The 14,142-nt window shown below is 33.7% G+C and overlaps 5 protein-coding genes across 5 annotated transcripts; 1 reads left to right on the top strand and 4 right to left on the bottom strand.

Moving 5' to 3' along the window:
• Nucleotides 1–428: 428 nt before the first annotated feature.
• Nucleotides 429–9,153, bottom strand: TDA9 (Tda9p; the record flags this gene model as incomplete). Its single annotated transcript, XM_019183960.1, has 2 exons — nt 429–4,093; nt 8,907–9,153. 2 exons carry the CDS (start codon nt 9,151–9,153, stop codon nt 429–431), a joined length of 3,912 nt encoding a protein of 1,303 aa, XP_019035981.1.
• A 348-nt stretch (nt 9,154–9,501) lies between these two features.
• Nucleotides 9,502–10,908, bottom strand: WICANDRAFT_81606 (uncharacterized protein; the record flags this gene model as incomplete). The annotated part of the gene is made up of 1 exon (XM_019185269.1): nt 9,502–10,908. The coding sequence occupies one exon, from the start codon at nt 10,906–10,908 to the stop codon at nt 9,502–9,504; it is 1,407 nt and encodes a 468-aa protein (XP_019035980.1).
• A 225-nt stretch (nt 10,909–11,133) lies between these two features.
• Nucleotides 11,134–12,009, bottom strand: EFM3 (protein-lysine N-methyltransferase; the record flags this gene model as incomplete). Its single annotated transcript, XM_019185268.1, has 1 exon — nt 11,134–12,009. One exon carries the CDS (start codon nt 12,007–12,009, stop codon nt 11,134–11,136), a length of 876 nt encoding a protein of 291 aa, XP_019035979.1.
• Nucleotides 12,010–12,500: 491 nt separating this feature from the next.
• Nucleotides 12,501–13,004, top strand: WICANDRAFT_65654 (uncharacterized protein; the record flags this gene model as incomplete). Its single annotated transcript, XM_019183959.1, has 1 exon — nt 12,501–13,004. One exon carries the CDS (start codon nt 12,501–12,503, stop codon nt 13,002–13,004), a length of 504 nt encoding a protein of 167 aa, XP_019035978.1.
• A 110-nt stretch (nt 13,005–13,114) lies between these two features.
• Nucleotides 13,115–14,134, bottom strand: DAL2 (allantoicase; the record flags this gene model as incomplete). Its single annotated transcript, XM_019182836.1, has 1 exon — nt 13,115–14,134. The coding sequence occupies one exon, from the start codon at nt 14,132–14,134 to the stop codon at nt 13,115–13,117; it is 1,020 nt and encodes a 339-aa protein (XP_019035977.1).
• Nucleotides 14,135–14,142: the final 8 nt, after the last annotated feature.

Genomic DNA, 14,142 nt, shown 5'->3' with positions numbered 1-14,142 from the left:
ACGCGACCTGTAAAGGAACTCGATTCCTTTTGGTAAGAACTCTTGAGAAATTGGAGAATAACAGTTTGAAAAGAATGGAAAGAAGTGCTCTTCAATAAATCATCATTCACGTACAAATATCTGAATTTTTTTTTTGATTATAATTTCTTTTGAAGCTCTTCAATTTTTTCAAAACTTGTCATGGGGGCACATAACTCGATGAGCTTGTTGCTATGGAAACGGTCTACACTTAAATTTTCATCAATTCGTTAACTCTAGACTTTTAACATTTATAAATATATAATAATGGTGGATATCATAACACAAATATTTTGGAAACAAAAACATTCATAAAAGCACATCACAAGTTAATAGTTGTAATCAAAATAAAAAAAAAGACATGTCAAACTTGTCAGGTCAAATAATAATTTAAATAAATAATAGGAACTTCATCTTCCGGAAGGTGATGATGGTTGAGATTTTGAGATATAAATAGCTCTTGATTTCAAAGCTTGAGCAAAGAGTAAAGCAATTGGCCAAATAGGAGCATCAGCTAAAATTCTAACACCCATATATAAACCTCTTGAAGATAATCTAGCATCTTTAATAACTTGTAGCGTTTCCTTGATTTCTGTATTAGGGTTCATTGCTCTTTTAGCTAATTCATCATCTAAAGTTTTCACATCTAATGCACCTTTTGCCTCTAGTCTCAAAAATTCTGCATATGTTTTGTTGTTTTCATTCAAGATCAAATTGCTTTCAACTTTCTTGAAAATCATTTCAGAGCGTAACCATAATGTTCTTTCAATTGCATTGAGATAAGTAGTTGGGTTTTCTTCATCAAAATTATGAGCCCATTTTTCAACACTTAATAAGAATTCAGCAATAATTAATAATGATGTAAACATACAAATGATGAAAAAAATTGGAGTTCTAATAGAAGTCTTTTCAGCATCATTCACAATTGAAACATAATCAATCCATAATTTAACAATATCCAAGGCATAATTAGTTGCATCTTTCAAAGCTTCAGGATCATCACTCAATTGTTTCAAACATTCATTCATACCATCCCAATCTTTTAACCAGATTTTTTCAATAATTGGAGTTAAATGAATACATTTTCTAATTTTGACAAATGATAACAGTGGTAAAATCAATCTAAGAACTGGATCCTTATTGTAAATCAATGATAAATTTGAATCTTGTAAATACAAAACACCTCCATTTTTGATGTATAATGATTCCCAACTTTTGATTAAACTTTCCAAAACTGGTCTTGAATTCATTCTCCATTTTGTTGCCTTAATAACACCGTTCTTTTCATCTTTCAATGTAGTTCTCTCTAGATAAACTTTTTCATGAATTGACATCAATAATGATAATAAAGTTTTCATTTGAAATTTTTTATTCAGTTGATCATCCTCATTTAAAATGTAGTTATTCATACTTAGATAATTCAAACAATGATTATAAGAATCATTACCATTAGATAGTTCAATTAGGGCAAATTTGGAATCAATAACATAATGTTCCCTGTGTAAAATCTCATTCCATTCTTTATGGTCAGCACATTCCCACAATGATTCCAATTTACAATGAATACCACATTTCACATCAATCGAATGTAAAGAACAATCTAATCCAATCAACGAAGTAAATAAATTAGAAATCAACAAAATTGTATGACATGTTCTAATTCTTGTTTGAGCTAAAATGAAATAATTGAAATTTTGTTGTTCCAAAACATCATCATATCCACCAGATGATTTATTATTAATAATTGGTGGAGGTGTTAAGAAGTTTTCTAATGGTAAATTTAAAGAAGTTAACTTAACCAACTCAATCAAAGAATTCAACATGATTGTCATTGTCTTTGTGATTGATAAATCATTGTTGAAAATACCAATGAAAATTAACAAAACCATACTTTGATAAACCCAGATTGGTATATTGTTATTATTTTTGAAGTATTTCTCATGTTCTAGAAATTCATGAATTCTAAATCTTGAAATATTGAATAACAACATTGCATGTGTTGAATGAAACCCGTATAGTGCACCAATTGAAGCAATTGATAATAACAATGGGTAGTTATCAGTGGAAGCTTGTAATGTAGGTAGATGAATGAATGGGAAATATTTGTTGAATTCATTTTTAAATAATGTAAAATATTGATTTAATTCATCTAACGATGGAAATTGTGAATCATTCAATTTATTCAAAGTCAATATTTCATCACGCAATTGTTTATTGAATAAGTGCACTGAGCTTTTAATTTCCTCATTATTTTCAATTTCCTTCTTAAACAAATCAATTTGTCTTGATCTAAATAGTGAAGGGATATCATTATTGAAAAGTTGATTTGGATCAATTTTTTGCTTCTGTTGTTTTTGCAATTGTTGTTGTGGTAATGGATTTTCAATTTGAGGAGCAGAACCAGTTGAATTTGAAGGTGAAACACTTGGAACAAACCCAATTGAATTGAAGTTTTTAGCATTTGAAGACATTGTGAAATTCTGATCAAATGGAGTGTTTATAAATTCACATAACCAGTCATCAGGTGTAGAGCTATTATCATGAATAGAATTTGAAGTATTTGTTGTGTCATCATGTACAGTGCCTCCTGATTGAGGATGGCTATGTTGATGATGTTGAAGAGGATGACTCTGTATGATTGAAGATGAACCAGCGTCGGCATTTGTAGTATGATCATCACTATGATGGACTTGTGAATGTTGTTGACTTGGTGAAGGCGCCACTGAATTATGATTGAATAAATTCATATTAACATTAGGATTCTTTGGCATGAAACCAGCACCACCACCAGCACCACCCAAATGTAAATATTCATTAAGGATAGGCATATCAATTAAATTACCGCCTGGAGTGAAGTTGAATTGATAAGGTGTACTAACCCTTGAAGGATTTTGGGTATGAGCAGCTGAACCAACAGCACGAGAGCCATTTTGACTATGAAAGTAATCTTGTTGTTCATGTAGCTGTTGGAAAGAACGCTGTTGTTGAGAAGACCCACTAGCAGCGGCAACAGCAACAGGAGTATTGGCAACACCAGTAGTTTGGCCAGTACTTGGTTGTCCATTTATATCTAGATTCAGATCATCGATTTCATATTGTAACCCTAGAGCATTCAAATCAAACCCACTCATTATAGCTTTTGATGTCAACTCTTGAGCGGTCAATTGCGGAGTTGCAAATCCAACCTGATGAGGGGCTTCTGGCAGTTCATGTTCATTATGGATTGCTTCTTGATCATTCTTGGTGTATGAAATAGCTGAAGAAGCACTGAAAGAGTTGTGACGATGGCGTTTTTGTGGCGGATGGGCTGAATGATGTGTAGTGTGAGAAGCAGTATCACTATTGTCATGAGATATTGATGAGTGTCTCAAATTCTCAGCATGCTTAAACAATGTTGAGTGTTCATTGTATGATTCTATAGTGGATTTTGTAGGGAAATTGTTGTTCAAGTTGAAGCTTTTCAAAGTTGGGGGTATCAATTGATGTTGATGGTGGTCTGAGCCTACTGAAGATACAGATTCCCTTTTAGTGTTTGATCTAGGATCCTCGTCTATCACGACTCCGTTCTTTGTAGGTAAACTAACTTCTTTGTTCCCATAGTTTGTTATGATGTTTTCATTCTCACCTTTTTTGAAGTCCTTGGAATTTGTATTATTTGTTGTTAGCGAAGTGTGAAGCTTCTGTTGATGTCTCAACACCAAGTCTCTTCTAGCAAAGCAACGGCCGCAAGCAGCACATTGGAATGGTTTCTCATTGGTATGACTTCTCTCATGTCTCTTCAAATGCTCTAGCCTTGCAAAAGCTCTAGTACACGTTGTACACACATGGGGTCTTGGTTTATCTGTCTTGATGATGGCTGACTTTTTTGGAATAGGCTCAAATCCTTGAACAGATTGTTGGTATTGCTTCAAGCTGCTTCTTTTCCTACTGCCACTATTGCTGTTGTTGTCACCTATTGGAGGTGATTGAGAGGCAGACACGGACCCTAGCGAGTCGTTGTTATTCAAAGGAGAGATGCTGGATGCAACTGAGGGTGGTGTAGGCATACCTAACATAAGGACAACAGCTGTTTCAACTTAATGGGGAGGAGTGTATCTGGTTATGGGCTTGTTGTTGTAGCTTTCAAGGAGGTGTAAATTGGAAGCGTGTTGATGATGTTCAAGATAGCTTCAATACTGATGCGTAGCCGTCTTTTTCTTCCCTTTTGAGCAGTAAACTTTTTTTTCTCTTCTCGGTGATGAGCTTAAAGATGAAAATGATAATGAGTTTGCAAAGTAGTTGACTTTAGACGAGAATATATGAATATATCAAGCTTTGAGCAGCACAATAGCAGGTTTAACCAGTGCAATAGAACAAGTTTGAGAGTCTATGTTTTGTATTTCTAATGGAAAGTGACCTCTTTTTGCAAAATTAAATTTTTTTTTCTTTACGTAATTTTTCGCTTTTGTTTCTTTTCTGCTCCGATATGGGAATATTTAGCCAACCTCTAGGCAGCTGGAAAAGCGAAGCTAGGGGGAGAGCCCTGCCTAAAGCTCATTATCGTTTAGGCTCAATCGCCCCCGGATCATGCCTTCTCGCAGGCTGGACTGGACGTAGACGGCCAAAGTTCGACCCAAAGTTTCAGCCTGCGTCCAGCATTTAGCGAGTTCCTAGACAAGGGCAAGTGAGAGCCGGTTGGAAAGGGAAATACATAGTGCGTGAACTCGATGGTAATAATAATAATTATGAACAATAGTATCTGAATTCCTTGATTGTTTATCTGAGATTTAGTGTCTGTTGCTTACGTTGTGATGGAGCAAGTTAGAGTTGCCCCTCGCCCCTGGTTAAGGTTTATCTGATCTTCTTCAACACTTTCTGCTGAATTAGGACACCCTTTTAGCACGTTCCGATTGGTCAACTACGTGTATCATGAACAAACTCTTGTCCTCTTGTCTACAGCTTTCAAAAGCTGCCAAATCGCCATATCCCGAGCCTGGAGTCTGGAGGAAGATTTCACGGAGAGCGAGGAGCAGTGAGAATCGTGATGAGAATAAAGATACGAAAGCTCAATACGATGGAAAAAAAAGGGCTCAACAACTTTTAAACAAATTATAACACATTCAGCTGGCCAGCTTTGAAGTCACGATGCAGTGTAGACTCCAGTATCTCTTTGTATAATCATCCAAAAGCTGAACGCGACCGGCAACTACACGAGGTATTGAAACTTCATTACAACCTTAATTTATCCGAAGTCGACTAGCAATAGACGGCATTCATACCCAGATACGCTATGAGCAACTATGATTATCTCTAAAGACATACTTTAAAACCACATTTAACAGTAAACTACAGTAACTTATGAGACAACTACTTTTCCTATAACTGTCACAACTGCTCTGACGGTTATGCTGAAACTTCTGGTAAGCGCCACACCCCCAAAATTCCGGTTAGGTCGCGAATCATATTTCACTTTTCTCGAATTGAAAAAAAAAATCAAAGTAAAGACGTGGGAAGGTGAACGAATAAAACAACCACCACGATTCAATTAACCAGCAAGATCCTTTGTAGCTATCAAACATTCACAATCAAGGATCATCTGACATGAAACTCAGCTCAATTGCTCAAAGAGACAGTCATACAATTACTGAGATCTTTTCAAGAGCACCTGATTGAAACCCCAATAAGGGTGGATTGTGAATCCGATAAAATGAACACTAGAGCTCGTCAGAGGAACTCCCATGTTCAAAGGGGTACTGGTTTGGAAAGTAGAGGTGGAAATACAACTTTTGGTGTTATGATTGGTATTCTAGAGGTACTTTTTGAAAAGTTGTGATGTAAAGTTTGAAACCCGTGAAACAGCATTTCAAGTGTTTTTTGGAAAATAGTTCCAATTTCTCAAGGAAAGGTTTATACTGGTGTTTTTGTTTGGTTGATTCATGGCGTTTTGATGAACTGTGATTTTAAAGAAGTGGTGAACATGGTGATTTTGGGGTATTTGGGTACTTCAAATGTAGGCTCATCTTGAGAAATTTACGGCACTGGATTTGTTATATGATTCAATTCAACAAATTGCTGCTTTTATGACTGGAATATTTTTGATTAAAGAGCAGCTTAACGATAGATACATTTATCAGGATTTGACTAGCTCCTTATATTATGCTGGTAGTTCAAAGTTTGTCTAACCAGGGTAAAACTTATAGAGCATATTACCAGCTCATGATAGTACGGTGAATAACAAATGAATAACAAATCAATATAATTATATAGTTGTTTATACTATTTAATATATATCATGAATTGGCAATTTATAATTTAAATATATCGTTAGGCCGACCTCATCAAGAAGAGCACATATTTAAAGTATATACGTCTTTATACGCTTGCTGCAGGTGGATTGATCAACAAATTTACAATTATGAATGCATGGGCCGGTCTGATCTTCTAGTGTAAGCAGTACTTTTCACTAGTGGTGATCACTAGTACGTTACTTTAATTTTTGGGCCATGCAATTATATTATATTGATGATATTATTTATTGAGTGCCTTTCGTGTTGTACATTATTTTAGCTCAATAATTAATTAATCATTATGTTAAATACAGTTCAATTTTAATAATTAATTGATTAATATTACTTAATTAATGCATATTTATATTAATTAGTCATATATAAAAAAATTAATTAATTATATAATTAAATTATTATATTAATATTTAAGAGTTTACTGACTTCAATATTGTTAAATCATAGCACAAATGATGTAAGGTTAATATTTCAAAAAAAAAGCAAGTTCATTCAATAGGATACCACGTGAGCAATAGGATCCAGTTTTCTCGATATTATATGATGGAAGAATTAGCAGCTATTCGTAGGTTTATATATATTTACATTAATAGGATTTAACGGGTATGTGGCCCGACCAAATAGTAAACCCGATAATTCCTAAAATGTATCTGAAAATTAATTCAACACAAAAACACAAAAACACAAAAACACAAAAACACAAAAGCACAAAACCACAATTAAAATACAGGAAGTTACAAATCCACAAAAGCAAAATTACAAATTCCTTTTTGTATTTAAGACATCGGTTATCTGTGATTTGGAAATCTTTTTGGTTCTTTCTCAAACCATTCTTTAAACGAAACATTATGACTACAACTGAAGATCAAGAACATACCAGTCAAAGCCATTACTGTTGTTGAGTATTATTGTGATTAACCTTCGTTTCAATATGACTTTTGAATTCATCTTTTGATCTCTACATTCAAGCTAGAAGATACTAACATCATTGATAGTGTGCTGATATACACATGGGAAGGGTTGAGTAAGGTTTGACTTGTGTAAGCGTTGGTGAGGTATTTACTAAAAGGTTTAGTCATGATCGGTACCTGCTCTGTTGTGTAATCTCTTAGACATGTAATCTCTTAGACATGTAATCTCTAGATGTGTAATCTCTAGATGTGTAATCTCTAGATGTGTAATCTCTTAGATGTGTAATCTCTTGAAAATGTAAGATCCCGTCTGTGTAACTTTTCGTTTGTGTAATATCTCGACAGCACGACAACACGACGACATGGCGTCCTAGATGTTGTGTATCGGTGTAACACCAAGCATAACATACTTGATACAATCATGATTGTTTAAAAGCCAACCCTTTAGGCAAATACGTTCAATAGTATTAGCACACTCATCGCAGATTTAATAACATTACCCTCAACCAGAAACCAGTGACATCAACCTCACCACAACACTAAGCAGAATCAACCAAGCACCAAGCACCAAATAGGCTGAATTTTTTAAATTCAGTATTAGTATGTCTTCCAAATATGAAGCATTTTAGAACGAGCCCTTACAATGAATTGTTTGATGGAATTATATGATTTCTTTATTACCCACTATGGCCACCAAACAACTTGTGTGAATGCGTCATACGTCATAAACATTTCAAATCACAAATCACAAATAGCTTAACCAGGAGCCATCACTTCCTTTGTCTGATCTATGCTTTCGTTAGACGTTTACTCATGCCCTAACAAACTCCAATTTTTCAGATTGATTTTCGCGATAAAGCCAGAGTCACATGACAAACATCCGAACACCAGATAGACTTTTTTTTTCGTGGAGATGTAGATATATGAAAAATTTTCGAGCTTCATTTTTTACTCTTTCTTTTACCTTTTTTTTTCTTTAACTTTGTCTTAAAGTACCAATCCATCATAATAGACAGTACGTGATTAAATCTTTGAGGTTTTACCTTATTGCTTTGGTTTTAATTAATCGTGATCATTGATGGAGAGATAAAAATTGTATCAATAAGAACTCGTCTGGATTTTTCAACTGAAAGGTGGGTGTCAGATGATGCAGATATCTGTTATTCAATACGTTAATAAATGTTTTATTAATGTTAAGAAGTTTTCGCAGTTTTCGTAGAGTCGACTGAAGATGGTTTCTTTCGAGATATTAGTGTTCAGGATGTAAACGGTTTGAACAAAAAATGCCTCAGGAAGATTAATCTACATTATAACAGGAACTTGTAATCATCAATCATATCTACAAAGCTTTTATTGAATGCAATTAAACTTTTATTAAAACCTTTATCCTTAATCATTATCATTAGTTGATAGTAAATAAATAATGGATCATGATGCAACTTTTTTGTCGTGTGTTCTTGATGGTATCTCGTGCTAACGTTTTTCATTCAAACACTAAGTTGACAAAGATACAACAACGTTATCAGTGATCACCAAGTAGTCATGATCCGAAGTTTGAAATAATTCCCTTTCAAACTTGATTAGTTCCCAATTTGTCAGTTTCCTTTTAATTAATTTCCCATAGTTTATGCTTTAATGTTAAGAAGACCATTTTCTTTAACATTTAAACTGAGTATTGTCTATTTCTTTTCTTCACCTGCACTGCTCAGATTGTCACAACTTGAATTAGCATCATTATCACTTTCATTTTGTTGTTCCAATTTCAATCTTTCCAATTTTCTAATTTGTGTGGGTGTTAATCTTTTTGGCTTTCTGGGTATAACTGGACTAGTATTTGGTGTTGAAGTGGTTGTGTTAACATTTAGTGTAACGTTTAAACCATGTGCAATCTTGTCCTTTAGTTCATCTTCATGTTTGTAATACATGTAGTTTCTCAAAGCCATTTTTGGTTCAAATCATTCAAAAAAACACCTCAAATGTTGATGCTAAGGTTGATGAAGATTGATGACAGTGATGATGATGTATTTAACTTGTAACCTCAATAACGTCAAGTCTCTCCTTCTTTTCAACAAAATCATAACTTCTTTTTAAGTCAAAAACGGATCCATCTTTGTCTTTATATTTTAGCCTCCTGCAACTAAAAGCCTTAATCGTACGTTCTAAACAAATTTCTTCGTAAAAATAAAAATCAGTTCATTTTTTTTGAAAAAGATTCGCGGAATCTTTACAGAAATTTTCGCGGAATTAGTGACGGATATACAAGGAAAAACAGCTAAAGTGTATGTGAATATTCAATCAATATCAAGTTCGATAGCACCAAGTTCAATGGTTTTGTCAGTTTGTTCATTATCATAAGCATCATCAGTTGGTTTTGGTAACTCATCTCGTTTATCCAGTTGTTCCTCCTGTTTTTTAACCTTTAAAAGTAATTCAATAGGATTCATCATAAAATATGGGGATGATAATTTGTATATAGTGCATGCAAAGTTTTGATTACCAATTAATCTAATCTCATCTTCATCAACATCTTCATCATCTGTGAATCTATGTTGTTGCGGAGTCTCTTGTTCAGTATCACTATTTTGTTCATGAACTAAAGTTGTTGTAGCACTAATTTGTTGACTTGGTCTCTTCTTTAAATTTTGATAACTCTTGAAGTTAACAACATTGGACAGAACCCTTTTACCAGCTTTAACAACGTTTGATTTAGTGGATCCTATTGATGCATTATCTGAAACTCCATGGACAGCTTGATTAATTGAAATGGTTCTAAGAATCTTTCTTTTAACTAATTTTTCTTTCAAAACTGAATTTTGATCAGGATGTGGTTTATTTTTTAATAACTTGTTGATGTAGTTGTATAGTTGATGTTTTTCATTTTTCAATGACTTTACTTCAAACTGATATTTCTTGATTGTTTTATCATTATCATTAATCTTGTTGTTAATTTCATGTGCTAAACTTGATGAATTTCCCGAAATATCAAAAGTTTCATCCCCTGTCTCTTCATCCTCCTCCTCATCATCATGTATTACCAAAGAGCTCAGATCTTCTTCATCTGATGAGTCATTATCATGTATTTTCTTGTGTTCATGTTCCTTTTCCTTATCATGATGATGGCTGTGATGTAGTAAATTCTTCAGTTTCATCTCTTCAAGTTGTTCCAATGTTTGTTCCAATTGAACTTTCAAATCTTTCAATTCCAAATCTTTATTATCAACTTGGTTTTTAACAATTTCTAGTTCTTGATTGATATCGTTCAATTCATCATTTTTCTTTTTAATCATATGTTCGAATTTTGTTTGGTCAATCTTGGATTTTCTAAATTTATCATCCCATTCCTTTTCCATCTTTCGGTAATTCCCCAATGCATTTTCATAGTAACTAATTTCAACACTCAATTTCTTACTTAGGCTCTTGTTTAGATCAGTCATTTTTTGTAAATGCTGTTGTTGTTGATAAATTTGTTTTTCTTTCTGTAGCATTTCAATCTCCAATCTTTCCTGCTCACTCATTGACTGTTGACACTTGATCACTTCGTCTTTGTAGAGTCGTTCTAGCTTGGTGACATCTCTCTGTAGTTTGATCAGCTCCTTATTCTGATGATGATGGTTATTGTTGATCTTTGGGTATAATGGCTCCGTCTCATTGACTGCTATAGGTATGTTTTCCTTGTTGGTGTTCTCGCTCAGACTCATCCTAGGCTTGTGCTTCCTTTCAAATAACTTGTTCCTGGCAGTTCCGGCGTGTTTTATTATGGGCTGTTGGATTTTGAGTGGTACGTTTTCTTGTTTACATTTTGTGTTGTTTTGTTTACATTTTGGAAATTCGCGGTAACAGACGTCGCGAATGCGTTCTGTGAAGTGGATTTCATAGTACAATTTCAATCAATATTTAAAAAGATAATTAGTTCATAATGTCATCTATTTGGTGATTTTGTATATTCTAATCTCTTGTGTCAGCTGGGAAAACCAAACAGTTGCATCCAATTCACTAGGTTTCCTCACTCTACTTTCAATTGTGAAATTTAACCCATTCTGAACAATTGTCTCTTCAAACACTTTGATGGTATCCTCATTTCTTATAGTGGCTGCAATTAATGCTTGCTTAGCTCCCTGTTCCAATCCTGTTTGAATACACTTAACCAATGAGGGTATGACTTCAGCATCATAAGTGACATCTGCTGCAATTATAGTATCTATAGATGATGGAACCACGTCTTTCCCCCACCAAAGTGAATGACAATTAACACTTGCAATTGAGATGTCATTCAACTTGAAATTATGACTTAGTGATTCAATTAATGCACTGTCACCATCTGTAATTATAAGATCTTGAAGTTTCAACTTTGGTTCTTTCAAGAGATATAAACTCACCAACCCAGTACCAGTTCCTAATTCCAATACGTTCCCATTTTGCACTAGCTCCAAATGATTGGAAAGATACAAGGACAAGTATAGAGCAGCCTCCCAAGTTCTTAAACCAGTTGTTCCACTCCCACTAATAATTCTTGGAGTTTCTCGTATTTTCACAAGGACACCATTGATATTATAGGTTATTATATCAGTTTCAGTAACTTGTTTTGGTTTGGAATTGATCACTTCACTGAACAATTCATAAAATTCATCTTGATCTATATCTGTTCTGAATAATTTGTTAAAGAAACTCTTCACATAATATGGGTTTTCTTGAGAGATCTCCGTTAAAACATTTAGTAATTCATCATCAGATAGTTCTTTCGGTATAGAAATCTCTTGAATTGGTATTCTTTGCCTCAAATTGTTCAACAAATTGTCCATATTTTCGATTAATTGGTAAATTCTGAAGAAACTAATTTTTTGTATGTCAATTTTTTTTTTCAAATTCAACCCGTAAATCTGCCATTTTATTTTCATGTGTATACGCGTTTTCAAAATTAACCATTTTGCACCAAACAAAGTATAATAACCGTGTCTTTCACATATTAAAACTCGAACTAAGCTAAAGGTTGCATGATTCTAGCTCTCTTGCGAAGCATTGTTTTATGATTTATTTACATTTGAGAGTGTAATTTGATTAAACAAAACTAAGGCTAGTCCAAGATGTCACAACGGACTTATCAGTTCATTATTTATGATGCTTCAACATTTCAATCGAGGTATGAAGATAAATTGGATGACCAAAAGCTGAGAGAGAAACATCATAAAAAACGAGATCCTTTAAAAGTGATTACAACAAACAATGTTATATCGAAACCAATTAAAAATGGGAAAAAGATTGAATCAAATTATGAAGGAATGGAGGCTCCTAGATGGTCTTTACCATTGAAAATTTCTTTGCTAGGATAGTTTGGCAATACGAATTATCAATGAAAGAAAATGTATTTGATAGACCTTACCCCAATTGGGAGCGTTACTGGCAAAGCGGTCCAGGTTATACATTGTCAAATCTTGCATTAGAATATTTTCGAAAATGTTTGAATGATCTATATCGTACATATAACCCTTTATCAACTAGAAAGTTCACATTCTTTGACCTTCAAAAAGAGTTGAAATTCATGATGAATGAAGTTCAACAAAGAAATGAATTGATTAAACTTCCAAGAGTTTCATGGGATGAAGGTTCTGGATGTATTAAATATGACGAATTAGGGTGTGAAAAATCATTGAAGGCAATTTTAAATATAAAAAAGAACAAAGTTCTTGAAAAACTTGATTTAAAGAAATTTTTCACACCAAATAGTACATACTTTGGGTATATTGAAGGGTTTATAGAGTTGAGATCCTCATTGCCCAAGGAGTTCCCAAGAACATGATGAATATAGGTATGTGTAATTTAATGAATGCGAAAAGTTTCAATAATTCTACTCTGTAATACCAAATGCCAGAATTGAAATTAAAAGAATATAAATAGGTAGACTAGAGTCTATTTAGCAATAGTACCCAATACCCTAACTCTTTTAACACCACCATCTGGGATGATTGTTAATTTGACATGGGTATAAGATTGATCAATATTTTCAAGTTCAGTGAAAGAATGTTCTTTATCTGCAGTTGTCTTTGTCGGTTTAATTATTGAGACCCATTTTGAATCATCATGAGTTGGAATCACTTCATTTGTTGATAAACCATCAATCGCAATCTTTTGAGGGAAGTTACCTCTAAAGTGTGCAGTATCAATAACAATTTCATTAATATTGGTTTTAGCACCTAATTTAATGATAACCCAATCCACATGGCCTGGTTGTCTTGATCTCTTGGTTTCCCAACCATCACTCATATCATGACCACGACCTGGTAATAATAAATTATCTGCACTACCAAAATGTTGATCTGAACATTTAACAGCAACACCACCGAATCCTACTGAAGCTAAATCAATTATACTATTAGCTTTAATGGAATCCAAGTGTGGGACAACTTCACCATATAATCTAAATCTTGCAATACCACCATCTGGATATTGTTTTAATCTTGCATGAGTATAAGATTTTTCAGTAATTGATGATCTTTTGAAGAAATGTCTTTGAGATGGACCACATTCAGTTTTTTCAATAACTAAATCCCAATTAGCATGGTCTAAAGATTGACCTTCTTCAAGATGAGTACATTCCACTGTAATTGCAGGAGCATGATTCCCATTGAAAAAAGCAGTATCAATTTCAGTTCCAATGATTTTGGCACTTGAAACACCGAATTTTATAGTAACCCAATCAGCTTCTTCAGTATTATGTCTTCTTGTTTCCCAACCATCATACCAAGCACCAGAATAGACAAACTTGGTAGCATCTCTAATTGGGGCTTTTGGTTTAATTAAATTTTCAGCAGCTGCAAACCATTCATCACTGAAATTTACTATTGAACCTCCGACTTTTTCACCGACAACGTCAGTGTATAAAGAGACGACTTGATCTTTGAATTCTTGCTCAGAGAGTATTTGTGACATTGTGGATA

The sequence above is a fragment of the Wickerhamomyces anomalus genome (genome assembly GCF_001661255.1).
Source record: "Wickerhamomyces anomalus NRRL Y-366-8 unplaced genomic scaffold WICANscaffold_8, whole genome shotgun sequence".
Taxonomy (NCBI): Eukaryota; Fungi; Ascomycota; class Saccharomycetes; order Phaffomycetales; family Wickerhamomycetaceae; genus Hansenula; species Hansenula anomala.
Note: the sequence above shows the minus strand (reverse complement) of the source record. Positions and strands in the feature narration are given on the sequence as shown.